This window comes from Neofelis nebulosa, chromosome 1 (genome assembly GCF_028018385.1).
Source record: "Neofelis nebulosa isolate mNeoNeb1 chromosome 1, mNeoNeb1.pri, whole genome shotgun sequence".
Taxonomy (NCBI): Eukaryota; Metazoa; Chordata; class Mammalia; order Carnivora; family Felidae; genus Neofelis; species Neofelis nebulosa.
Window position 1 is genome coordinate 108,044,063 of NC_080782.1, and position 27,969 is coordinate 108,072,031.

Consider the following 27,969-nt stretch of genomic DNA (forward strand, 5'->3'; position numbering starts at 1 on the left):
TGCCCTTTAGAGTTTCCTTTATTGAAGGTATGCAGGTAGCTAAGTCTCTCAGTTTCTTTGAAGAAAATTCTCCTTCAATACACTACAGATAATATTCTGTGTTATGTCCGTGCTTGTTGCTGTTGAGAAATCAGCTCTTGCTTTTTTAAAGGTAATGTTTTTCTCTCTGGCTGCTTTTGAGGTCTCTTTGTGTTGACTACTCTGAATGTTATCATGGTGTGTGTAGATCTGGATTTATTCTTATTTATCCTCTTGTAGATTTCTTCATTTTACTTCCTTACCCTGTAAACTGATTTCTTTCATTAGTTACAGAAGATTTCAGCTATCAGCTCTTCCAAATATTGCCTCTACTTGTCCTTTGAATTCCTCCTAGAATTTGATTAGATTTATTAGATCTTTTTTTCTATTCTTCCAGGTTTCCTGTCTCTTTTTGGGCTGAAATCTATATAATTTTCCAATTTTACCTTTCTGTTTACTAATACTCTTTTTAGCTATGTCTAATTTGCTATTAAACCTATTGGATTTAAAATGTTTATTTTGAGAGACAGAAGAGAGAGAGAGAGTGCACACATGTGTGAATGAGTGGGAGAGGGGCAGAGAGAGAGAGAATCCCAAGCAGACTCCATGCTGTCAGTGCAGAGCCCAATGTGGGGCTCAATCTCATGAACTGTGAGATCAGGACGTAACCTGAAATCAAGTCGAATGCTTAAGCAACTGAGCCACCTAGATGCCCCAAAACCTAAATATCAACTATTATATACTTTTTATTTCTAGGAGATTTCCTAAGTTAGATTTATTTATTTATTTAAAAAAATTTTTTTAATGTTTATTTTTGAGAGAGAGAGAGAGAGAGAGAGAGCATGAGTGGGGGAGAGGCAGAGACAAAGAGGGAGACACAGAATCCGAAGCAGGCTCCAGGCTCTGAGCTGTCAGAAGAGAGCCCGACACGGGGCTTGAACTCGGGAACTGGGAGATCATGACCTGAGCTGAGGTCGGATGCTTAACTGACTGAGCCACCCAGGTACCCCCTCAGTTAGTTTTAAAATCTGCTTGTTCCAGGGTGCCTGGCTGGCTCAGCTGGAAAGTGTGCAACTCTTGATCTTGGGGTCATGAGTTCAAGCTCCACATGGGGTGGAAAGATTACTTAAATAAAGCTTAAAAAAATAAAATAAAATCTGCTTGTTCTATATAGTACTTTTAAACTTTTCTTGAAATGTATTATATATACTTATTATTTTTTAAAAATTTTAAGTAATCTCTACACCCAACAAGGGGCTCAAACTCACAACCCTGAAATCAAGAGCTGCATGTGCCACTGACTGAGCCAGCCAGGTGCCCCCTGTATGACATACACTTATTTAACATTTAGGGTCTAAATAAAAACTGAAGAGTTTGTGAGTCTGATTCTGTTGTCTCTTCTTTCTATTAGCTTTTTGTCAGGTACTTGTATTCTGAATCTGTGTGTTTTCGTTCAGAGCCACTCATTTTATTTTGAATTTTCTTTGAGCACAGTGAATGAAAGCAGGTTTCTCCTGAAAGGACTTATGTTTGTTTGTAACAGGCTTCTGGGAGCACTAAGGATCCAGGACTGTGTCCAGATAAATTCTTGGCTGGGGGATTTTAACACCACCCAGGCAGGGTGAATTGGGGCTCTAAACTGATGAGAAAGCTGCCATGTGTTTATGGTTCGTAGGAAATGCTCTTGTTCCCAAATGCTCAGCACCATGATTCAAGATAGGCAGTTTTCCTTGTAGTTCTTTCTTTGATGCGGATAAGATGCTTCTGCTTATTTTTATTTCTCCCTGCCACTAAGGATGAGAACCTTTGGGCTCCCAACTATATGGGATAGTTGAGAGACCTTGAGAAGATCTTAGGTTCTATACTGTCTCTTTGTAAGACCTCAAAAAACAATTCTCTAGTTCAGTCAGTTTAGCAAATATCTTTAGGGCTAAAGCTAGATCTAGTGCTCCACTTATTCTCTTAATTCACATCTTTACTTATTCCCTGGTGTGGCTCGTTCTTTCTTTCTTTCTTTCTTTCTTTCTTTCTTTCTTTCTTTCTTTCTTTCTTTCTTTCTTTCTTCTCTCTCTCTTCCTTCCTTTCTATTCTTTCTTTCCTTCCTTTTTCTTTTTTCTTTTCTTTTCTTTCAGTTTGTTTATTTATGTATTTATTTTTTTGTTTGTTTATTTATTTGTTTATTGAGAGCAAAGGGAAAGAGAGAGAGGGAGAGAGAATCCTAACTAGGCTCTAAGCTGTCAGCACAGAGGCCGATGCAGGGCTGGATCTCACGAACCATGAGATCATGGCCTGAGCCAAAATCAAGAGTCAGATGCTTAACTGACTGACCCACCACAGGTGCCCCCCTGGTTTGGATATTTCTCATTTTATTTGGCTAGTTTCTTGTTTGTTTGTTTTGCAAGTTCACAGGATAATATGAGAAAATGTTTTTATGCTATATACAACATTTTTAGTTGTTTTCAGTGGGAGGATCAGTTTGGACTCAGTCTGCCATGTTGCCAGAAATTAACATTTTCTATAATATTTAAATTTTTTGCCAGTCATTGCAAAATTTCATGTTTAGTTTTTCAAAAGACACAAGTATGACAATAATATGTTCTTTAAAAGACTCTAGGTTTGAAGAAAGACTTTTAGAAACAATTATTCTCACCAAAACCAAAGTAGATTTTAATAGATACCAATTAAAATTTTACAGACTGTATCTACTCAAGGTTGGATCAAATTGAAGAACAGAGTTGTGGAAACAGCACTGGACTGGCAGCCAGAGGACTTAGGAGTTTGCTGTGTGATTTGGGTAAGCCCTTTTATTGGCTGGCCTTTGGCTCTCTATGTATATGATGGAAAGGTAGGGCTGGATGTGCCTTTCAGGACCAAAACTCTGATGACTGCACAGAAGTATTCACTGTAAACAGACCTCACTCAAGATCAGAGTTTCTGATGCTCATGACATTTCTTAAGGCTAGCCCACTTTCACATTTTAAAAATACTGCAGCATGCTTTAAATAAGCATACTGTGAGACCATTAAAAAAATCAATATAAACTACTTTTGTACATCAAAATAGAGTCTTAAGGATTCTTAACATTTTGACATCTTTTCACATTCTGAGAACTTCTTTATTTTCTTTGTCCTTTCTGGCACTTCAAATTCTTTCATGTAGTTTTTAATATAATTTAGAGATTATCTGTTTTTTGCATGAAAAATTATAAATACTTAAAACCTGCATCTGTACCATCTGCCAGGAGTTTATATGAAGAATTTTGAAAATATAGCTGCTCAAAACTGTCAGCATATTGCATTAATCGTTAAAAAAAAAATCAACCCAATACCACACAGATTAAACTGTCTAAAGTAAGTTTTAATGCAACACATTCACAGGTTTACACTCTAAAGTTGTGAAAAGATTATCTTTTTCAAATTTGATTAAGTGCTGCAAGATGTGGAAGAAACTCAGCACTCAAATGAATTATATGTTTGATGTCATTTTTGGCAAAACCTCATAAAGTGTCACATAAAAGAAAAACATCTTACTTAAAATAAGGTCTTGACAGCAGTCTGGAATAGTTAACAACTCCACTCCCAAATGAGAATGCTGGTTATAATCAAAATTTTAATGACGATATTAGTTCTCCCCTTGAGACAATCTAAATATCAAAACAAAACAAAACAAACAAAACAAAAAATAACGTGCATGCATCCACACACCCCTCACATCTTCCTTTTTAAAGGGGGAAAATTTGTAATTATTTTAGTTCATGATCTCAATATTGAGTATAATGTTTCCTTGCACATTATGAGGTTTCCGCTACGAGGCAATGTCAATCAGTATGTTTTTGTTGTTTAGTATTAATTCATGAGAGGTATAAATAATGCCCATCAGCAATGGAAGTGGAGTCCCTGGGTGTCAGTGCCCTCACATCTTCTAAACCCTAGAGCTGAAAATGGTGGGAACTTTTTACCTTTCAACTACATTTATAGTCTTTACATCTATCGTCCTCTATATCCTACTCTCTGATATGAGAAAATTAAAAGGAAGAACACCCCTAAAATCAAGTTTTCCATTTAAGAGTTATCAGTCAATTTCACTTGGAAAGTTTTTTAAAAAGCATATTACAAACAAGATTATATTAAAAACAACTATGGGGGCGCCTGGGTGGCGCAGTCGGTTAAGCGTCCGACTTCAGCCAGGTCACGATCTCGCGGTCCATGGGTTCGAGCCCCGCGTCAGGCTCTGGGCTGACGGCTTGGAGCCTGGAGCCTGTTTCCGATTCTGTGTCTCCCTCTCTCTCTGCCCCTCCCCCGTTCATGCTCTGTCTCTCTCTGTCCCAAAAATAAATTAAAAAACGTTGAAAAAAAAAACAACTATGGAAAACATGATGCCACATGTACACGTGTTTCTGGCATGAAAATAAAAAAAGTCCAGAAAAACAAATATTACACAGTTAACCATGGTTGTCTTTGGCAGAAGTATCATGGGTGATCTTTTTTATCCTTTATGCTTTTCTACATTTCTGATATTTTTGCAAAGGATATGTTACTTATATAAACGGAAGAAATAATATAGCTTTTTAAAAAATTGACAGTTATGGCCAAAGATTAATACTTACTATCAATTAACCTATTTTTACTGGATTAGGAATGGCATCAATATTAGTAACAGGAAGATAAAGTGCAGTTACTAAAAATATAGTTAAAGGCTCTTGTCAAACTTCCTATATTGGAATTACATCTACCAGCAGGTAGAAGTAATGTTCATTTAAAAACTATTTTTTTAAGTTGATTTATTTATTTTGAGAGAGAGAGAGAGTGTGTGAGCAGAGGAGGGGCAGAAAGAGGGTGGGGGGAGAGAGAGAGAGAATTGTAAGCAGGCTCTGTGCAGTCAGCACAGAACCCGATACGGGGCTCGAACGCATGAACCGTGATGTTATGACCTGAGCCAAAACCAACAGTTGGACGCTTAACTGACTGAGCCACCCAGGTGCCCCAATAGGACAACCCAATTTTTTTCCCCAGTGAGCACTATGCCCAATGTGGGGCTTGAACTCATGACCCCGAGGATCAAGTGTCATATGCTCTACAGATGAGACAGCCAGGTGCTCCTCTCATTTAAAAACTATTTTAAGGGGCACCTGGCTGGTTCAGTCAGTAGGCATGTGAGTCTCCATCTCAGGGTTGTAAGTTTGAGCCCTATGTTGGGTGTAGAGATTACTTAAAAACAAAATCATTAAAACCCCCGCTCATGGGCTGTCTCTCTCTCTCTCTCAAATAAAAAACAAAATAAAATAATTTTAAAAATTTTTAACAAAAAAAACAAGAACAAAAACTATTTTAAGACAGTGAAGGACTGCAAAGAGATAGGCCTGACACAGTGGTTTATAAAAACAGCAGCCAATGAGTCCTAAATAACCATTAGGAAGACTGGTTAAAGTCTATTTTTCATTGCACATAAACATTAAATGTGCCCATAATGTATGATTCTCAAAGTAAGGCTCAACAAGATTTGCTAATGACAGCTAGTGAGAAAGTCTGAGATGGACTGTCCAAAAAAGAACAAAGTACTTTATGGACTCTCAAATTAGAGATGATCATCTCTTATTCACTCTACCAAAAGATTAAATTCTTGGTCTAAATGTGAGGGTATGTACATCTTTACATTTACTATATACCTTTAAAAATCTTTACTATTTTTTTTAGAAATTATATTAATGAAAGACATATTATTAAAAATATAGCATGCTTTCTGGCCCATGAAGGTAGTGGCATGTATTTAATACAATTTTATTTGAGAGACTGACTATCCTTGCTACAGAGGGAGTTTTATTTTTTTAGGATTTCTAAGAAATGAAGTATTCGACATAACTAAATATTTCAGAAAAGAGAATCTTATCTCTAATTGATTAAAATGATAATTTTATTTTTTTACCAATTAGGTTGGAATCATTACCCAATCTCTGTCTTACTAAACAATAAGTACCATCTAAACTTTTCTTAATTGAATGACCATCAATAATTTTAATACTGACATGCTCTCAAAGTATAATGAAATACTATTAATAGCAAATCCATAATATTCCATTACTATTAGTTCTTGTGCTTTCTTACTTGCTGTCAAGTGGTCAGCTATCACCTCTTGCAACTGCCAGAAAGAATGTTCCTAGCTGTGCCTCTCTCTCTCACTTTTTTTTTTTTTTAAATTTTGTTTAAGTCCAATAAAATAGTGGGCTAGCAAGACACAGGCCAGCTCCTACCCTGGCTTTTCTTTTGCTTGTTTGCTTGCTTGCTTACTCATTCATTCATTCATTCATTCATTCATTCATTTAATTCTTGAGGTTATACTTCATATACCATAAAATTTCCACCTTTGTTAGTGCCATGTACAAAGTAAGAATAAGTAGAATATTACTGATGGCTGGCCTGAGAGGCTTTCTATGGGTCAACTGCAAATATACTTTTACTCTTCTGTGTAAGTAACATTAAAAGTTGCACGCAGGGGATGCCTGGGTGGCTCGGTAGGTTTCAGCGTTAGACTCCTAATTTCGGCTCAGGTCATGATCTCATGTTTGTGAGTTTGAGCCCCACATCAGGCTCCATGCTGACATTGCAGAGCCTGCTTGGGATTCTCTCTCTCTCTCTCTCTCTCTCTCTCTCTCTCTCTCTCTCTCTGCCCCTCCCCTGCTTGTTCTCTCTCTTTAAGTAAATAAATAAACTTAAAAAAAAACAGAAGCACACAGATTAAGAGTAGACTGTGGGAAAAATAGGTCTGATACTTCTAGCCTCCAAGAAAAGAATGATGACTCAAGTACCTGAAGTAAGTTAACTGCTTTGGAAAAAAGTACCAGTTTGCTTAGGGAGAGGAATGGATTCTGCATGGCATTAGGCACAACACAGAGCTAACATTCCAAAAGCACTTCTGATTTTTATAAAAACCAAGGTTAAGCTAGTTTAACATTCTGTGTTAGATAGATGAAAAGTCGTCAAAAACTATATACTTTTACAACCTATCAAGCCTGAGGGGCCCTAGTCGGACTTAATGCAGTGTTAAAAAGAGAGTCTGACAAAACTTAAAATGGCTCAGTGCAATTTGAGAGGTACAAAACACCCCAGGGATGTGTTCATGAAGAGGCTTTAAAATTCTTTCTTGATTTACAAGCTCAGATTGCCCTTCTTCCTCTAATTTCTGGCACCAGTCAGAAAACAGGTATTGTGTGCTTAGAACTTTGAAAAGAGGATCTGATACCTTATCTCTCAAAAAGTGATTTTAGAATATGTCCTAACCTGTATCTCTATGTGATTGTTTTCAGTTTGGTACTAGTTTTGATATGATAAAACTTAAAGAAACCTGGAAAAGACTTAGAGACATAATTTCATGAAAAGGATTATACAGTTTATTAAAGAACCTGATGGAGCCAACAGAGGAAAGCGACCCTATCTCCAATTAACTATCAATCTTATTCAAAATTGATACAAAACCCCTATGCATAGGCTTGGATGACTCACAGTGGGACTTTAGAGAAACTCCCAGGCTGTAAACAGGATTGTCCTGCAGTACATCTCTTCTGACATTGCTGATGTCTAAAGTCAAATACTACATTCCTTGTTTACCTAACTTGGGGTGTTAGAACCTACTGCAAATTCCATATTCAACTGAGAATATGATTTAACTATTTTGAATTTTAGAGTCAAATTTCACACTATCAAAACAATTCGAATTATACACTAAAATAATGGTTTTATTCCTCGATGTTCTGTTTCTTTCATTTAGTGAAACCCTTTATACATTATCTGAAGCCTTTAAATATATATAGATGGTAAGTTAATGGTAAAAATTATGAGTTATATTTATGTAATGCTGTTCTTATAATATTGAGGTATAATTATACGTTCTCTGACAATATCCTTGTGACATAAGGAATAGCAGGCTTTGAGCTTTTCTGGGAAGACTGAAGAGACAATGGATGGTCCTATATACATTTTTAATACATAGAGAAGCTTTGTTTTACATTGGTTTAAAACAGATTAATAGGTTGGCTCAATTGTAAGTGTATATTTTCTTACTAGAGCAGAGATGTTAAGAGATTTGGGGGCTATAGATCAATATTCTTGGGGGGGCAGCTTTGTTGGGGCATAATTGGCATATAAAAGAGCTGCACTTGTTGGACATACACACTTTGATGGTTTTGGACATGTGCCTATACCCATGGCACTATCACCACAATTAGGTAACATCAAACAGCAATACATTCAGGATTGTTCAATTGTATGGGGCCTAAAGTATTTACTGATGTAAAGGCAACAAAAGTATTTTATCTTCTGCCATAATGTAATTGAAGGAGTTAATAAGAAGTAAATACTTAATAGTAAAACATTATAAAAACACGAATAGCAGATTTTATCTTTAACTTATATATAGAGAAATAGATGGGTCTTGATTTTACAGTAACTTGCCGAAGGTGACAGAAGAGACTCAGAAGTACAACCATAGTTAGAATATAAATTCCTGTTTGTCTTATACCAATCTGGCTAAGGATCCAGTCCAAGAAATTGGGTAAAGATTATCAAACCAAAGGAATATTACTCTCTGATTAAAGATTTCCTAGGATGACAAAAGCCCAATAAAGTATCACATCTATTAGAACACCTGGCACACCTAAAGGAAATAGAAGCAGAACAGCAAAGGCAGCCTAAACCCAGCAGAAGAAGAGAAATCATAAAGATCAGAGCAGAAATAAACAATATAGAATCTAAAAAAACTGTAGAGCAGATCAACGAAACCAAGAGTTGGTTTTTTGAAAAAATAAACAAAATTGACAAACCTCTAGCCAGGCTTCTCAAAAAGAAAAGGGAGATGACCCAAATAGATAAAATCATGAATGAAAATGGAATTATTACAACCAATCCCTCAGAGATATTAGAACACCTGGCTAAATGCTAAATAGGATGCCTCCATTCACACAAGAAGGCCAGAACAGGGTAGATTAATGCACAAGCATTAGAACACAAAGCTTTTTTGTTCTGATGTTTTTTTTCACCAAGTGCTTTTAATCTGATAATACACTAAATTCTAAAATGAAGTGGCAATAGTAAACAAGTGTTAGACTCGCCAGATAAATTCAGAAAATCAGGAAATAATACTACTGGATGTTTTACTTAAGAATGTAGTCAAGCTGGGGTGCCTGGGTGGCTCAGTCGGTTAAGCGTCCAACTTCGGCTCAGGTCATGATCTTGTGATCCATGAGTTTGAGCCCCATGTCGGGCTCTGTGCTGAGCTCAGAGCCTGGAGCCTGTTTCAGATTCTGTGTCTCCCTCTCTCTCTGACCCTCCCCCGTTCATGCTCTCTCTCTGTCTCAAAAATAAATAAACGTTAAAAAAAAAAAGAATATAGTCAAGCTCACACTTAAAACCTTTTTAACAAAGAATAGGATTATAGAAATGTAACTTAGAAAGCATATGAAAGAAATATTTATTTTGAAATTTTGATTTATGTTGTATTTATATATAGCTATATTGATTACAGGCTTTAACTGCAACTAACACAGTATTAAAATTCAAAATTTCCAGGGGCGCCTGGGTGGCTCAGTCGGTTAAGCGGCTCGGCCCAGGTCATGATCTCGCGGTCCGTGAGTTTGAGCACCACGTCGGGCTCTGTGCTGACAGCTCAGAGCCTGGAGCCTGTTTCAGATTCTGTGTCTCCCTCTCTCTGACCCTCCCCCGTTCATGCTTTGTCTCTGTCTCAAAAATAAATAAACGCTTAAAAAAAAAAAAAAATTCAAAATTTCCATTTGTAGGATTTCGATAGGACAAAATGAAACCAGAAATAGCTATATTTTTCTTCTTAAAATTTAAAATTATTTTTATACACCACTGTACATTTATTAAAGGTCTTCTCATTATTTAATTTACTTCTTACAAGAATCTTGAGGGGTACACAAAACATTTTCCACATGGATTTACGACAAGAGAATGGAGTCACACAGGCTTAGTAACTAGACTTAAAAGTTGTAATACTTTCCTGTTTATTTTTTGATAAGATATAATAGTCTAAAGTATTCTTCTAACCTTTAGTGTTACATATAACAAGCACTTAGTATTACTATCAAAAATTACTATTAAAAATAACAAAATTGGGGCTCCTGGCTGGCTCAGTCAGTTCAGCATCTGACTGTTGCTTTTGGCTCAGGTCATGATCTGATGGCTCCTGAGTTTGAGCCCAGTGCACCAGTCTCTGTGCTGCTGGTGTGAAGGCTGCCTGGGATTCTCTCTCTTTCTCTCTCTCTCTGCCCCTCCCTCACTTGTGCGTGCATGAGCTCTCTCTCTCTCTCTCTCTCTGTGTCTCTCTCAGAAAATAAATAAAAAACTTTAAAAAAACACCAAAATTAATGTATTTTTAGACTCTCTAAATTAGCAGATGTGGTACATGCATCCAGATGTAAATTCGTTTGGAAGATAGGTCTATATTACACAATAGTTTATACATCAAAATATTCAAAATGCTCTTTTTAATAATGGATTATCTACTTCTAAGTTTGTTGGCAAATTAAATTTCTAGATATAGCATATAATATTCAAAAGACCAAACCATCCAGAGTTGCCATAATACTCAGATAATTTAGTCTTGGATTAAAATAAAGTGTCTTGGGGCGCCTGGGTGGCGCAGTCGGTTAAGCGTCCGACTTCAGCCAGGTCACGATCTCGCGGTCCGTGAGTTCGAGCCCCGCGTCAGGCTCTGGGCTGATGGCTCGGAGCCTGGAGCCTGTTTCCGATTCTGTGTCTCCCTCTCTCTCTGCCCCTCCCCCGTTCATGCTCTGTCTCTCTCTGTCCCAAAAATAAAAAAAAAACGTTGAAAAAAAAAAATTTAAAAAAAAAAAAAATAAAATAAAGTGTCTTATAAAAGCCAGATACGCAGGGGCTTTTATAATTCAGGGGCATTATATGCACGGATGTGTGGGTGGCTCAGTCAGTTAAGCGTCTGACTCTTAATCTTGGTTCAGGTCATGATCTCACGGTTCATGAGGTCAAACCCCATGTCAGGCTCTGTGCTGATAGTGAGGAGTCTGCTTAGGATTCTGTCTCTTCCTCTCTCGGCCTCTCCCCTGCTCATTCTCTCTCTTTCTCTCAAAATAAAATAAACTTAAAAAAAAAAAAAAGCCAGATATGCAGCCATATAGCCCAATCAAGAAATCTTTCTTGAATTGGTTCAGATGATGTATGAAGTTATAGAGCCAAGGTCAAATATCACTTTCAACTTCTTTTCATGTGATGATCTTACTATGAAAATGCTTATGAGAACTTTTGGATCTGTTCCCAGAGTTTATATAGTTCTAACCATGGAATATCTTTCACCTGGGAAGATAGGCTAAGTTCTGACATATATTCAGGAAGGCTTAAAATTCACAAATCTTCCATAATAAATTAAAATAATTTTTTTTAATGTTTAATTTACTTTTGAGAAAGAGAGAGCACGAGCGAGGAAGGGCAGGGAAGAGACACAGAATTTGAAGCAGGCTCCAAGCTCTGAGCTGTCAGCACAGAGCCTGATGTGGGGCCCGAACCCACAAACCGTGAGGTCATGACCTGAGACAAAATTGGACGCTTAACTGACTGAGCCACCAGGCGCCTCTGTAATAAACATTTTTCTAACATTATACATACTAGTCAATTTAAAAAGATCAAGTAAGTTTAGAGGAAATACAATTCCAAGAAAAAGGTAATTTATAACGCATCACAGATAGGGGCTAAAAGCAAATTTTGTTCAGCATTTTAACAAGATGGTGATAATACAAAATTGCTCCTAATAGCATTCTAAAATTATTAGAATCAAAATAAAAAGACTGACTTAGTGCCTAGATCTTGGTTTCTAAATACAATGGAAAACAAGAATTCCCTGAAGTGGTTGATTCCAGGCCTGGAGAAGGGAAACCACAAGATCAATTTGGGCTTCTAGTGCTAGAAAGTAAAAATGTTCTCAAAGTGGGAGCCAGTTGAAAAGACACAGGAGCCAACCTGAAAGAACTACTAATGACCAATTCTGGTACTATCTGAACAACAAAATAAATCATGATAGTTTGGGATTATAACACATAGAATAAAATAAATATTCACAAGTTCATATTGATATAAATAAGTGAATAGTGATATAAATAAGTAATAGAGAAAGAGAGCGAGAGAGACCTCTTTCTTAAAGAATTCCAAGTAATAAAAGTAGTAAGAAAAAGGAAAATAAAAAGTTACCATTAGAACACCACAGTAAATAACTGTTGCCTATAGGCAAGATCCACCAATGGATACTAAAATTAGCAGAGGTAAGCTTGAAAAGAAACAGAATAGTCTCACAGTATCTCCCCCCAAATACTTAAAATCTCAAAGGGAAAGAGTAACTTTAGAGTGTAGCAACTCAACAGACACCACTTTAAATTAGTCATCAAGGCAGTATTACCAGTAAAAAGACAACAGACAACTTTATAATGCACTGGGAAGGACATATCATTTCTGTGGCAATCTTGCCAAAAAAAAAAAAAAAAAAAAAAGCATAACCTTAATCTAATCACAAGACAACATCAGACAAACTCAAATGAGACATTCCCCAAAATATCTAACTAGGACTCCTCAAAGTGTCAAAGACATGAAAGATAAGAAAAGATTGAGGAACTGTCATAGATCAGAGGATACTGAGGAGGAACATGATGACTCAATACAGTATGGAATTCTGGATGGAAAAACAGAACAGAAAAACAATGGTAGTGGGAAAATGGGTGAAATTCTTATCAGGTCTGTAGTTAGTTAACAGTCATGTATTAACATCAATTGCTTGGTTTTCACCATTGTACTGTGGTTATATAAGACCTTCATGTTAAAGATATATGGGAATTCTGTATTTGCAACTTATCTGGAAGTCTAAAATTATTTCAAAACAAAGCAATCAAAAATAAATAAAATGACCCACTTTTTGTAGAAGCTAATTTTAAATGATATTCAGATTTAAGGAAACTCCAGGATATTTCTAGAAGATATAAGGAAAATTAAATTGAGAAAAGTAATTCCTAATATAATTCTCTAATTATGGCATAACAAAATGGTTTTATATGGCTTTCTCATCAACAGACTGAAATAAGCTCTAGAAGAAATCTTCTCTTTTGTGTTAAGAAATCATTCTAAGACCCAAACGTTTCTTTAATTGCATTTAATATTTTAAAGGCAGATAAATAATTTAAAACAGCACTACTTATATTTAATATAAACCTTAACTATAAAGCACTATTGCAGTAATTATCTATTTCCAATTCTCTCACTCTGCCTAGATCATGAACTATAAAGGTAAGAACCTCCATCCATTGCCAACTTCATACCCCTAGTCCTGCATGGTTCTTGAGGAATGGGAGTACTAATAATTATTTGCTCAAAAATGAATTAAAATTTAAGTAAAAGATGTTTCTAGTTGAAAGGAATTACTCTCATATATTTAAAATGCTTTTAATTATAAGGAACAATACTCTGAGAAAATTATGTCTAAACTTAAAAAATAGGGGTGCCTGGGTGGCTCAGTCAGTTGAGCGCCCGACTTCAGCTCAGGTCATGATCTCACAGTTCGTGAGTTCGAGCCGTGCGTCGGGCTCTGTGCTGACAGCTCAGAGCCTGGAGCCTGCTTCGGATTCTGCGTCTCCTTCTCTCTCTGCCCCTTCCCCGCTCATGCTCTGTCTCTCTCTGTCTCTCAAAAAAAATGAATAAACGTTAAAAAAAAAATTAAGCTTAAAAATAAAATAACCTTCACTGTATTTCTTTCAAGTCGCAGTATTGCCAATATAGCTTTTTTCTGTTCAGGGTTATACTTTATCTACATGACCTGGTCACACATAAGTTTATCTTTTCTTTTCTTTTTAATTTTTTTTAATGTTTATTTTTTTGAGAGAGAGACAGGGTGTGAGCAGGGGAGGGGCAGAGAGAGAGGTAGATGAAGATTTCCAAGCAGGCTCTAGGCTCTGAGCTGTCAGCACAGAGCCTGATGTGGGGTTCAAACTCATAAACTGCGAGCTCATGACCTGAGCTGAAGTCGGATGCTTAACCTACTGAGCCACCCAGGTGCCCCTTTCCTTTCTTTTAAATAGAGCTTATAATTTGTGTCATCATGGGGAGTTAATTTTTTAATAGTTTCATTCAAATATATTTTGGTGACTTTGAATTCTTCATTAAGTACCTGCCTTTACTATAACAGTCATTGGGGGATATGGTGCAAATAATCTAAGAACTATGTCCTTTAGATAGTTATGTGGTTATTACCTGTGCTACTTAAAATAAATACTAATGCTGAAGTGCCTGGGTGGCTCAGTTGGTCAAGCATCCAATTCTTGATTTTGGCTCAAATCATGATCTCACAGTTCATGAGATTGAGCCCTGTGTTGGGCTCTATGCTGACATCATGGAGCCTGCTTGGGATTCTCCCTCTCTCCCTCCCTCCCTCTCTCTCTCTCTCTCTCTCTCTCTCTCTCTCTCTCCCTGCCTCTCCATCTCCCTCTCACCCCTTGCACCTACCCCACTTGTGCTCTCTCTCTCAAAGTAAATAAACTTAAAATAAAGCCCTAATAGCTTCATAAAAATCATAGTAAAATTAAGAATATATTTAACCTATATAAATAGAAGGGTATTATTTTGATTAATTTTTTATCAGCTTTACTGATAGCTTAGATTTTCAGTATCTTAACAAAAACAAACAAAAAACAAGAGTTTATATTTCATACTATTCAAACCAATGCACAAATATTTACACAAGTCCCAAATATAGGGCCTAAATGCTTTTTAAAAATGTTTTAAAGGGTATGCAATATAAGAAATGAACATTCCATTCTTGTGCACTCCTAGACATGTGTTATGGCAACATTTATGTTTTGCCTGAGGACAAGTCTCTTAGTTTTCATTAAGCTTCTTAGAATACCAGTTATGATCATGTTTGACTGAATTTACTTCGTAGACAAAATCCTAAATGGAAATTTATTTTATTGGCTAACTAAGTATTAAAAAAAAAAAAAAAAAAAAAAAGCAAAACTTAGAAAGGAGGGAGGAGGGAAAGAGGAGAAAAGGAAGGAAGGGGAGATGGAGGGAAGAGGGTAATGTTGTACAAGTGAAAATAAAAACCTGATAAATATCCTTACCTTCACTTTTTTTTTCTGCTTGTTTTGTTGCATTTTCTACTTTTTTTTGTTTTGCTGCTAACAGTTCCCGCTTTAACTGTCTTGCTTCTTTTCGGAGCTCGTCACTGTAAAGCAAAAACAGTTATATAAAGTACATAATACACGGAAAGAAAAAATTGTTTAGCAAAAACAGGCATATTGTTTTTTACATACACTAAATCCCTAAAAAAACACAAAAAAATAATGTAATTCATTTTGTTTCTTACCTGTGTATTGTGCTATGGAAACAGAGCTATCGAGTATTTTAGAAGCTGTCATTTTTTAGAATAGCAATATAATATGAATTACCTGTAAAATATACTCCCTATCAAGTATGTTAAACAGAAATAAATGATAAATATCCCACTATTCTAATTCACTTGCCAGTTTAGCATTCTAGTTCCAGTTTAATAATTCATGAAGATCCTGAATCAAAACAAAATTTTAATATAAATTCTACTTACTAAACTTGCACATACACAAAAAGATGTGGCTTTAAAACTTGGTGAATTCCTCAACTGGCACCAGTAGCTACCATTTATTAAGCAATTACATGCTAGGTGCGGTGCTAAAATGTTTTTAAACTCAGTTTTTTAAACTCAATTAATTTTAACCCACTTAATACCATAATTTGGCAAAAAATTTCCTCTTCTGTGAAACCTACAAGGCTGAGGTATTCTGATGATTAGTACAATCATGTATTAAAGGTAAACTGGGATATAAATATTGACTTCACTACAAGTCACTAGGTGGCTAGCTTCTACAAAGCCAGTTTTAGGACATATTCAAATTCATGTGCTTATAAAAAATTGATTACCCATGACATGAACACTTAGGGTCACTAGTGGCCAGTCAAACTTTGAATGTCAGGTGTCTACTCTATTTCAGTAAAAGCTAGAGTGGATAACAGACACTCAAAGAACCACTGTAAACCCAAGTAGGCAACAAGTCTAGAAAAGGTCTCCAAAGACACCCAAGCCACAGTTTACCGGGATCTTAAATCTAAATACTTCCATACTGATTCAAACTTTGTGCTTCTTCCTGGTCCCCAAATCTCATACTTTATTTTTCTTTTAAAGCATGTCATATATTAGTTACCAAAGTAATAGGTCGTACAATGTGCACAACTCAATTCTTACTACCTCTTTTCTACATCAAACACAAATGGCTATAATTTATATCTGCTTGGCCTCCAAGATCCTGAATTCTGAAAATTCCTTCTAATTAAAATCTACTACCTACTTGGGGTGCTTGGGTGGCTTGGTCGGTTAAACGTCCAAATTCAGCTCAGGTCATGATCTCAAATTTCCTGAGTTCGAGCCCCGTGTCAGGCTCTGTGCTGACAGCTCAGAGCCTGGAGCCTGCTTTGGATTCTATGTCTCCCTCTCTCTGTCTGCCCCTTCCCTGCTCTCTCTCTCAAAACAAACAAACAAACAAACAAACAAACATTAAAAAATTTTTTTTTTAAATCTACTACCTACTTCCTCAGTTTTTCATTGCTATTGAACCTGTTCTCACTCAATATAATAATGAAAGCCAGCTTCTTCATAGTTCATGATCTGTCAGCCCTATTCTAACCCAACTGGCTCTCTATCCATTCTAGATGATACGGTCAGCTATTTCACTAATGTCCTCACCAGCACCTTTAATTTTCTTGACTTGTTTGTCCTTATGAATATGTGATAATTACCTAGAAGACCTTGTTCACAACATGTTCCTAGAGACAAACCTCCAGAGAATGTTATTTTGTTAGATGTGAGATGTTGCCTGGGAATTTGTCCTTGTAACAAGTTCTGGTTGATTCCAATACGCATTCAGGTTTGGGACCCAGTGCATTAGGACTGCCATATAGCAATTATCTTCTCTTCTTTACAACTCCAAGCACTCCTACTTCACTAATCCTTTCATTCAGCCAACAAACATACTCAAATTTCCCTGGACTCTGCTCCAATCAAGTGATGATTATCTTTACCACTGGACTCTTGGCCTGAAAGAACAGTTTATACACAGAGTCTACTTTCTCAGCCTCAAACTTCTTAATCTCTTGCAATCTATCCTTCTTATACTCTATTGAAACTGCTTCTGTATCAACCAAATTCAATGGTCTTTTCTCAGTCTCCCTTTTCCTCTTTGGCTTCTCTATCATTCAATATTAACCACTCCTTCCTTCTTGAAATTCTATCCTAATCAGACTATGTACCATTTTAGAGTATTGATTCTCCAATCCTTATTCTAATTACTCTTTCTTTTCTCAATCTATAATTCTTGGTATTTTTCCCATTTCTGTACCTTGTACAATGGCATTTTGTCTAATCTCATAACATTTGTCTAATCTCATAACATCAGATATCACTTTCATATAGGTTATTTCCAAATCTAGATGTTTTGCTCTGAATGTTTGGTCCTGCATTTTTAACTGTTATAAACCTTCCTGTACATTAGTACTGTCCAACAGAAATATAAGGTAAGACACATATGCAATTAAGTATCCTAGCTGCCACATTAAAGAAATAGCAAAAGGAAACAGGTTAAATTAACAACTTGTTTTAACTCATTAACTTAGTATGTCCACAATATTATTATGTCAACATGCAACCAATATAAAAATATTAATACTGTATTTACTTTTTTTTTTTTTTTGGTACTAAATGTTCTAAATCTGGTGTGTATTTTATACTTACAGCACACCTCAGTTTAAACTAGCCACATTTCAAGGGCCCAGATCTAGATGGATAGTGGAGGCGAGACGCTGCAATGTTCAGACTTGAAGTCATCTCCTCCCTGCCCAAATCTGTTCCTTTTCATGAAATCCCTGTTTGAATGTGGAACTATTTTCCTCCTAATGACCAGACTTTAAACTTCCTCTGGGACTGTTCCCCCGCCCTTTCACTGAATCACTGTCGGAGTATGTCATTTTCCAATCTCTCTCACGTATAATACTCCTCTTGACTCTCAACATCAATGCCCAGTTTAGGCTCTCATTATGTATTTCTCAGATAAATTACTTCCTATTTCTTGAAGTTATATGAGCACAGGGAATAGCAACCACATCTTTACTCCATCCACTAAATACCATCTTTTATTATACTAATTAAAAAAATTTTTAATTTGGTAAGTAATACAGAAATTTAGATGATGTTTTCTGAATACTAAGGTCTTTGAGGGGAAGATTATTTTGAAAGTTGAAGAGGAAATGCTGCATGATGGCTAAACAAACTAGTTATGAGAGTCATTTGAAGTATGCGAAGAATGAGGCAATGACAGTATATACTGTTGCAGAGGTAGTAATGCACAGTTATCGAAAGGATTAACTTTGAATTCAGAAAGTCTTGATTTAAAAGCTAACTCTAACACTTATTATCTGAGTGGCCTCAGAACAATTATTTAACTTCTGTGAGACTCAGTTTCCTCAACTATGAAATGGGGGTAAGATATTTAAAATATTGGACAGACAATACATGTTCAACAAATGGTAGCTATTATTATTTAGATCATGTTAAAATAGCATTACAGTTAAGCGTTGTTTGCGATGTAGGAATATTTCTTTATTATCTTATTTACTACAAATAAATGCTACCTCTACTACATATGGAGATCAACTCTTCATAATTTTTATAAAGGGCAATGAATGCATAATGCCAGCTTCTAAAAATCTATCCTTAAATAGTCAAAGACTTAGATGCACTGTTTAAGTAGCCATAATAACAGCTAGTGGCACCACGGTGGCTCAGTTAGTTAAGTGTCCGACTTTGGCTCAGGTCATGATCTCACAGTTTGTGAGTTTGAGCCCTACGTCAGGTTCTGTGCTGACAGCTCAGAGCCTGGAACCTGCTTTGGATTCTGTGTCTCCCTGTCTCTCTGCCCCTCCCTTGATCGTGCTCTGTCTCTCTCTCTGTCTCTCAAAAATAAACATTTAAAAATTTTTTTAAAAACTTTAATAACATATAAAGTGAATAATGAATAAAAACTAAAAAAAGACAAAGTAAGATAGAGAAGGGAAGTTCTATAAGATTATTAAAAATTGGTTCATTATACTAAATTTTTCAAGTGATTCAGAATTTACAACATTGTTAAAATCTTTCAGACTATTCAAATAACACTATCTGTTGGTACTTGAGGAATCCATAACTCTTAGAATGAAGTGCAAGTTTTTAAACTAGTCTTTAGGTCACAGTCTGTATATTGTCTAGAATATAATCTTATCCATTGGTGCTAGAATATCTTTAAACTGTTAAAATGAGAACAAAAGTTGTAAGCCTGGAGTTTATGTCACCTGAACACTGCTAAACTATGGGCTTGCTTTAGAGTCCAGGCAGTATCTTTATGCCTTCAGAGCCTAGTTTCTGCTTGTATGGTAAAACAAATGGCTTCTGTAAGCTACTATTAACTCTGAGCTAATTGACTTTTTTTTCTAATAGGTATGTTTCTAATCTGAATTCATTTGAATTTTAATATGGTTTATATTTTATGGTTTATATTATATTTTATTTTAGATAGGGAAAGAGTGTGACTAGGGGGAGGACAGAGAGAGAGAGAGGGACAGAGGATCCAAAACAGGCTCTGCACCGACAGCAGGGAGTCCAATGTGGGGCTTGAACTCATGAACTGTGAGACCATGACCTGAAGTGAAGTCAGATGCTCAACTGACTGAGCCACCCAGGTGCCCTGGAAAAGAGAATGTCTTTAAAACAAATCATCCCAATAAAATATAGCAGCCTAGAAATTATAGCAGCCTTTGTATATTTAGTAATAGCAAAGAAAGTACTAATTTCTTCAACAATTTCTGGAGCATCTAATATTTGTACGGTACCATTCTGAGTGATGGCACAGAAATCAAAGTGAATAAGGAGGGAAAGGAACCTAGTTAGCCAGATTCTTTAAACCAGTCACCTCCCTAGTTACCACTTAATCTCCTCAAGAACCTGTGATATAGGCATTTTACAGAAAGAAGTCTGAGGCTTGTGGAGATTAAATACTTAGCCTGAAGTCACACAGTCTATCAGTCACTGATAGAGGTAAAAACTAAAAATGGGATTGTCCATATTCTTTACATTATGGTACACTAATACCTTGAGAAAATCTCCAAGGAGCCTAAATTCCAATGAGGGACATAAATCTCGTACATGAATAAATAATAACAGTACATAGTTGTTTGTTTTTTCTTTTAATATTTATTTCTGAGACAGAGAGAGACAGAGCATGAGCGGGGGAGGGGCAGAGAGAGAGAGGGAGACACAGAATCCGAAGCAGGCTCTAGGCTCTGAACTGTCAGCACAGAGCCCGACGCAGGGCTCGAACTCACAAATCGTGAGATCATGACCTGAGCTGAAGTCGGATGCTTAACCAACTGAGCCACCCAGGCTCACCCAGTTAACATGGTTAACTGCCATGACAAAGAAATGACTGAAGCATTTTTCAACTCAGAGAGGGAAACATTACAGCAGGCTAAATAAGGGATGGCTTCACAGAGGAGGCATCTGATTTGGGCCCAGAGAGATGAATAGGAGTTACCCATGTGGAGGTACAGTGAAGAGGCAGGTACTTAAGTAGTGTGTTTAAATGAAAACAGGGAGGTGGTGAAACACAGGGTGTATGCTAAAACATTAGGCTATAGAATAAATGATTTAAGGGGCTGGGGGCTAGTAACAAAAGATAGGGCTAGGAAGAGAATCTGCGACAGTCTATAAATGCCAAGCATTCATGAGTGACCAGATGGGAATATTTTCCTTGAGTTTCTCTACAGCTTTGAGCTTCCTTTTTTTTTCTTTTTTTTTTTTTTTATAACCAATTTCTCAACTGTTCTTGTTGCTTCACTTTACCTGCTTTCCACCTATTTTAATACTTTACTAGTAACCATGCACTACTAAACTGCTGTCTTAGAAAAAGTAACTTATGACCTCCTAATAAAAAATTTCCACAGCTTCCCATTGGATGCTAACTTAGACCTTCAGTAGAATCTCACTTTGTTGACCACCTTACCTCTGACCTTTTGGAATCTCAGACATAGTGTCATGCCAGATCTCCTCCTACCTTACTAATATTCTGTCTCTATTTCCACTGGCTTTTACTCTTCCACGTCCTGCTTCTCAAATGTAGGGGCTTCTCAGTAGCTTAGTCTCAACCCTCTTTCTTTTTCTCTTTTCTTTAGAAATCTCATCCACATTCAGGACTTCAATACCATCTATCTTAATGCATTCAGTGCATAAAATCAAGATTGTTAGCCTGATGCTTTTTACATATTTCCACTTTCAAGCTTAAATCGTATTTCTAACTGCCAGATGGATACTTGCATTTGATATTCCACAAATACATCAGATTTACCATTTTAAAAGTCAGACTGATCATTTTGGTTTCTCAAAAAACACCACCTTATTTCTGTCTTTCCTGTTTTTGAGCCACCAAAATGCTGGTTGTCAGGCCTACCTGCTAGTATTTCTCCTGTATCTTCTAAAGCTGATTAGTAGTCACATCCTTCTTTTACAAAGTCTCTTCTTTTCTGTGGTCAGGGACAGGTGTTTGGATTTTCACAACTGCACTATCACAACAGTCCTCCTACCTGGTCTCTGTGCCTCTGGTTTGGCCATTCTTCCATTCATTTAGCACACTTATTCCAAACCTACAATTCTACTCCCCTGATCTTCATAATTCCCTAAATCCTACTGAATTGTGCACTAAGTTTCTTTCTCAAGCATGTGAATCCTCCCAAAAGCTACCTTCAAACTACCATTTCAACCTTATCTCTCACATATCCTCTACAGTTACTCTAAATTTTAGCCAGAAACATACTAGTCAAAATTACGTTGGCAAACTTTAAGATTCAGCACATGTACCCCTTTGTTCCTGCTCTTTCCGTGACCTAAAATGGTCTTTCTTCCCTATCTCTGTCTACTCAAATCTTCCTCAGCTTTCAACACTTCATAGAAAAAGTGGACTTGATCACAGCATTGGGGCAAGGTTGTCAACCTCACTGAGCCTTGGTTTTCTCTCATCTATAAATTGTGGCTATATTCAGCATATGTATTATAACAAGACTAGTGCAAAGATTAAGGATGAGCACGAGTAAAAGCACTATCAGCTGCTTAGAAGGCAGGGTTTTTTAATGACAAAATAATCCAAAAAACTCATAACTATCAAATTACATAAGCAATTTAAATAATTAAAACTAAATAATCAATAATTTTAAGTAAAATTTGATGGTAAAATGATACTAAGTGCTATGCTATTAAAGGTATCTACTCTAATGTGATTGATGGGTTTTTTTCTTTTTATTTTTTTAAAGTTTATTTATATTTTGAGAGAGAGAGAGAGAGAGAGAACGCACACACAAGCAAGCAGGGGAGGGACAGAGAGAGAGAGAGAGAGAGAGAGAGAGAGAGAGAGAGAGAGAGAGAGAACGCACACACAAGCAAGCAGGGGAGGGACAGAGAGAGAAGCCCAAGCAGGCTCCACACTGGCAATGCAGAGCCAGACGTAGGGCTTGAACCCATGAACTGTGAGATCACGACCTGAGCCAAAACCAAGAGTCAGACACTTACCCCAGGTGCCCAGGTTTGTTCTTTTTAAAACTAATGTCCATTCCAAAGATTAAACAAAAAAACACTTCAGTAAAAACAGAGACATGTTTATCAGAAGACCTAGACCCAACATCATTATATGGCCACAAGAAAGCATCCTTCTTTGCCTCAGTTTTATCATCACCCAGTACATTCTGAGAAAGGTGTAAATTCATATTTCTGAAGTGCATAGTCGTAATTATAGTATAAGTGTAAAAAATGATAATATTATACAGATCGTCTTGTTTCAACTTCTTTGTATTAAGGATCTTGACACCCATTATTTAAGGAAATAGGGAGATGCCAAACAGTCATCTTTGTCATAGATACAAAAAGTTGAAGTATAGAGACACTAAGAGATTTTTTTCAATATTGCCCAAGTCAGTAATGGAACTGTAAACATGACACAGGCTTCTGATTCCTTATGTGGGATCTCACTTAGTTTGCTAACTATTCACTGGGTGAAAAGTACATTTAGATTGAATACCTTATTTTTTAGCCAAACATTTTTTTTTATACAACAGAAGACACTATGAATAAGTAACTACACAGGAAAGTTTTTATAACTATAGTATGCTTAAATTTTTATCAGACTGCTTATATTACTTTATATAAGTAGTTAAAAATCTTTCATTTTTATTTTATTTATTTTTTTAATGTTTATTTTTGAGAGAGAGAGAGAGAGAGAGAGACAGAGAGACAGAGAGAGACAGACAGAAGCAGAGAGAGGGAGACACAGAATCTGTAGCAGGCTCCAGGCTCTGAGCTGTCAGCACGGAGCCCGATGTGGGGCTCGAACTCACAAATCGCAAGATCATGACCTGAGTCAAAGTCAGACGCTTAACTGACTGAGCCCCCCAGGGGCCCCGAAAATCTTGCTTTTTTAAAATTGTGCAGCTTTTAAACTTGAGATTGAAGATTTAAAATGGCAAAGAACAATTATCTTGCATAATTTTCAGTCAGTTTTTATTTTTTCCCAGATGCTTTTCTCATTTTCTCCAGTTTCCAGGAAGGTGCCTTAGGAAAATTTTGAATTATATCTGTTCTTTGTTCTTATGGCATGAGAAATATTATCTTAATATTAGGGTGATGAACTCAAACACTGACCTTTTCTAACATTCACCTTCAAAAAAAAAAAAAAAGGTAAGGTTATTAAGACCTGTTTGACATGCTTTTGAAAAGAACTTTAGTCTACAAAAATGAAGTGGACAGTAAATGAATTTGTTTAGAGACCTTATTAAGCAAGCTGACAGCTAAACATATGTCCACTACAGATGACTGTTTCTTGGACCAGACATGTAGTACTTGCAGTTAGCTTAAGCCTGCTATTTCCCAACATCTGATAAGAATTCATAACACATGGAAATGATTGCAAAGCAAACAGTACACCCTTCATGGTTTTTAGCCTGCTGCTTTAATCACAAAGATACTGAATCTGTTTGTAATGAAACAACAGCTTGGCTGTTGATGAAATCATAAAATAGCCATAATAGAAGCCTGTCACAGGTATTAAAACTATAAGTGTATGGCGTGAGTTTTACATTTATGGTATCATCAGCAGGAACAGGGATGGAGGTTTACCATGTATCGGAATGTATACTATGTTGTAGTTTATACATGAATTTTGAAAATATATAGATATATCCAGGAAATATCTAACCAAATTAAATAAGGGAAACTTGTTGTATCTTTAAAGCTCTGCTTTACCTATTACTAGCAGGATGGCCTTAGACAACTAAGTTAAGCAATCTAAGTCTCAGTTTCTGCATCTCAAAAGGTGAAAAGCAGTAAGGTTGTAAGAAATGAATACAATTCCATGGAAATTGCTTACCATACTTAACATGACGCTGGGCCTAGAGTGTGTACTCAACATTGGTTTGCTTCTATTATTATTTATCTCACCCCCGCCACCGACACTATTTCTACTTTTACTATTTACAGAATCAATTACTGACAAAATGAGACCTCAGGCTAACTAAAGAGATTAAAACGGCATATCCTTTTCTCAAGAATGCACAGATTTCAAAAACTTACTGATAAGTTTTTATGTCTGATGCACCGTTTGGATTAAATACCATATGCTACAAAAATGAAAAATGTAGCAGTTTCAAAACACTAAAAATTACAAAACTCACATATCTTAATTCTGGTCACTGAACACTTGGAACTGAATTGCTTATTTTCTTTCATTGTAATCTAGTTGAGAAGGTAAAGAATAAACAAGTCAACTTAGAAACGGATATATACTTACAAGTTCTATGAGGGAGGCTAATGGAGAACCTGTCGTATTTCAGCCTAAATGATCTTAGAAGAAGATATCTATCAAAAGACAGGTTTGGGGTGCCTAACTGGCTCCGTCAGTTATGCATCTGACTTTTGATTTCGGCTCAGGTCATGATCTTGTACTCTGTGGGTCCAAGCCCTGCATCAGGCTCTTTGCTGGCAGTGTGGAGCTTGCTTGGGATTCTCTCTCTCTCTCTCTCCCTCTCTCTCTGCCCCTCCCCTACTCACACACTCTTTCTCTTTCTCATAATAAATAAATAAATAAATAAATAAATAAATATTTAAAAAAAGATAAGGTTTAATCTGAGAGATAATGTTCTACATGTCCTTCATAATCTGTTGGACCAATACGTAGGAATAGAAAGACTCCAATTTGGAAAAAAGGAGGAGTCTAAAGGCACCTGCACATAGCCTTAAGACTTAAAATTTTACTCATTTCATATGAAGGATCACATTTATTTCTACATAAAAAGTTTAGACATCTGATGTAGGTTGCCATTAATCTTTGTAAGATCTCTCTCAAATTTTAGAAAATTTTGTTCTTTTCCAAATCAGACTAAACAATGAATCCTGCACAAAATGATAAAATGTCCGCACTGGTAGGTGATATTGTTATTCTGTCTAAACACCATGTAAGAAGTTCAGAATCAAACATGTTATTTTATAGCGAGACCTTGGCTTAGCCAATATTTCACAGAAGTGGAGTAAATTTGTTGCGGCAGAAATTCGATCTTTAGCCATATGTCTATTCCCCACTCCAACTTTACGAATGATATTAACTGAATATGAAAAACATGAGATTTCCATTTCCAGTAAGGCTTCATACAAGGTAATCTGAAAATTCTCTTGCAATCAAATACCAAGAAGAGCTGAATAAAGTACATTTAAAAAATGTAATAAATGCATAACTTAGCTCTTTAAATATATAGCTTAGCTCACTAAAAACCAAGGGGTTGAAAAACAAGGAGAGGACTGAGAACTAGAGCAAGAGGCATTGCACTTGTTACTGGGCCACTGAGTTAAGTGGTCTCAGTAATCTAGGATTGGGTTTTAACTTGGGGCTTTAATCATGAGGACTGAAGTAGTACTCCTACACATAAATCTAAGGATTCTCTACTCATTGGAAAGGTGGAAATAAACACATCTACTAAAAAAGCACAAGAAGACTATAAAACAGGTTGTCTGTCTCAGGTCCATGCAGGTAAGCAGGCTCTCAAACTAATGAATATTCTCAAAACATCTCAGGAGTATTTTTAATTAAAATTACCAGTGATCTATAGTACTTTAATGGGCCTGTTGGAACAAAAGGCAAATCTTCTCCGAAGGAAGAAATCCTCAATCATATTTCAAAGAACACTCAAGAGTTCTTAAAAAAAACAAATAACCTCCCAATAAAAAGACTTCACAATATCATTAATATATATATATCTATCTATCTATCTATCTATCTATATATATATATATATATAAACGGCATTGTGAGTGAGAATCAGAGGAACAACAAATAACAGAACCTGACTCTCAAAATTTCAGACTGCAAAAATAAAACAAGTATGTTTATTATATAGAGAGAATAAAAAATTGAATACAAAATCCACATCCATGACTGGAAAAAGAATCAAAACAACTTTCAGAAGGGATGAATAGCTAAAATTAAACTCAATGAACTATTGAATAGCTGAATAAAAGAGATTGAGTGAATTAGATATATCTGAAAACGCACATAACACAAGATGCAAAACACAGAGGGAAAAAAAATCAACAACTGTGGGCGGTTAGAAGAAATGGGAGACAAAGTGAGAAGGTCCATTACAGGTGGAATTGCAGAAAGAGAAAATAGAAACTGAAATTGAGATAATGTCTGAGAATTTTCCAAAACTGATGAAAAATGTTAGTCTTTATGTTCAGGAAGCTCAATGAATTCAAGCAAGATAAATAAAAAGCAAATCCAAATGCTGACATATCATAGTCAAAATGCGGAACACCACAAATTAATCTAAAACAACTAGCATAATTAAGGATAAATCATTTAAAATTAAATACACCTTTTTCTTTGACAGAGAAAGTAGCCTGACATATTGTGAGAATAAAGCAGTTATACACTCATGCAGCATAAGGCAAGAATGATATCTTTCATTGTTGTCATTAAAGCAAAGAACAAATAATGGCTGGATGCTTAAGCAAAAATGATTATGGATTAGTCCTAACTAGCTTAACTCTTTCAAGAATGTGAAAAAACAGGTCAAAGTTAAGGTTGGGATATATTTCTACCAACACACAAACAGGTTCTTACCCATTTTCTGGCCTATAATGCTGTCTTGGGTATAAAGCAGAGGACAAAACAATTATAGGTGTAGGATATAGGGATGGATCCAGGGGGTAGCAGGAGTACTAGCAGCAGCAAGAATATAAAGACAGAGGGACCTTTAGCTGACAGCACAACATGAGTCAACACCATGATGTGACTGCCAAAAAAGTGTGCATGATCATAGGTCTGATTAAAAGAAGTACACTATTCCCAATATTCATGTTACACTTTTTGCAGTTGTTCCACAGCCCTTGGTATTGTTTTGTTTCATTCAGTCTTTATTCTCCCAGCTTTTTGGTTTACAGAGATTCTACTAATAAATATCCTCTAGCTCAGAGATTCTTTCCTCTGTGTCCAGTCTACTAATAAGCCCATTCAAAGGCATTCTTCACTTCTCTTACAGTGTTTTTAATCTATAGTGTTTCCTTTTCGTTCCTTCTCATCTTTTTCGTCTTCATCTCTCTGCTTATGTTGCCTATGTGTTCTTTCATGTGGTCTCCTTTATCCAGTAGAGCTCTTAGCATATTAATGATGGCTGTTTGAAATTCCCAGTCTGATAATTCTAACATCCTTGCTATATCTACTCTGATGCTTGCTTCGTCTCTTCAAACTGTATCTTTTGCTTTTTGTTATGCCTTGTAATTTTTTCC

At 36.1% G+C, this 27,969-nt stretch overlaps 1 protein-coding gene and 1 long non-coding RNA gene across 4 annotated transcripts in view; one reads left to right on the top strand and one right to left on the bottom strand.

Moving 5' to 3' along the window:
• The window catches only part of LOC131512546 (uncharacterized), a 106,715-nt gene extending 103,789 nt beyond the window's left edge, over window positions 1–2,926 (top strand). Inside the window, exon 3 of the long non-coding RNA XR_009262179.1 lies at window positions 2,714–2,926. This is a non-coding gene — a long non-coding RNA (uncharacterized LOC131512546). The remainder of the gene's footprint in view (window positions 1–2,713) is intronic.
• The window catches only part of CWC27 (CWC27 spliceosome associated cyclophilin), a 196,219-nt gene that overhangs the window by 86,095 nt on the left and 82,155 nt on the right, over window positions 1–27,969 (bottom strand). For 2 of the 3 annotated variants that reach the window (XR_009262164.1, XM_058731337.1), the window contains exon 11: window positions 15,158–15,261. Coding sequence is in view for 2 of the 3 variants with exons in the window: in XM_058731337.1 (XP_058587320.1) it covers window positions 15,158–15,261 (104 nt within the window). In the remaining variant the exon portion in view is untranslated. Of the gene's footprint in view, window positions 1–3,354; window positions 3,662–15,157; window positions 15,262–27,969 lie in introns of those variants that run through there. The other variant, XM_058731346.1, reaches the window with a different exon arrangement.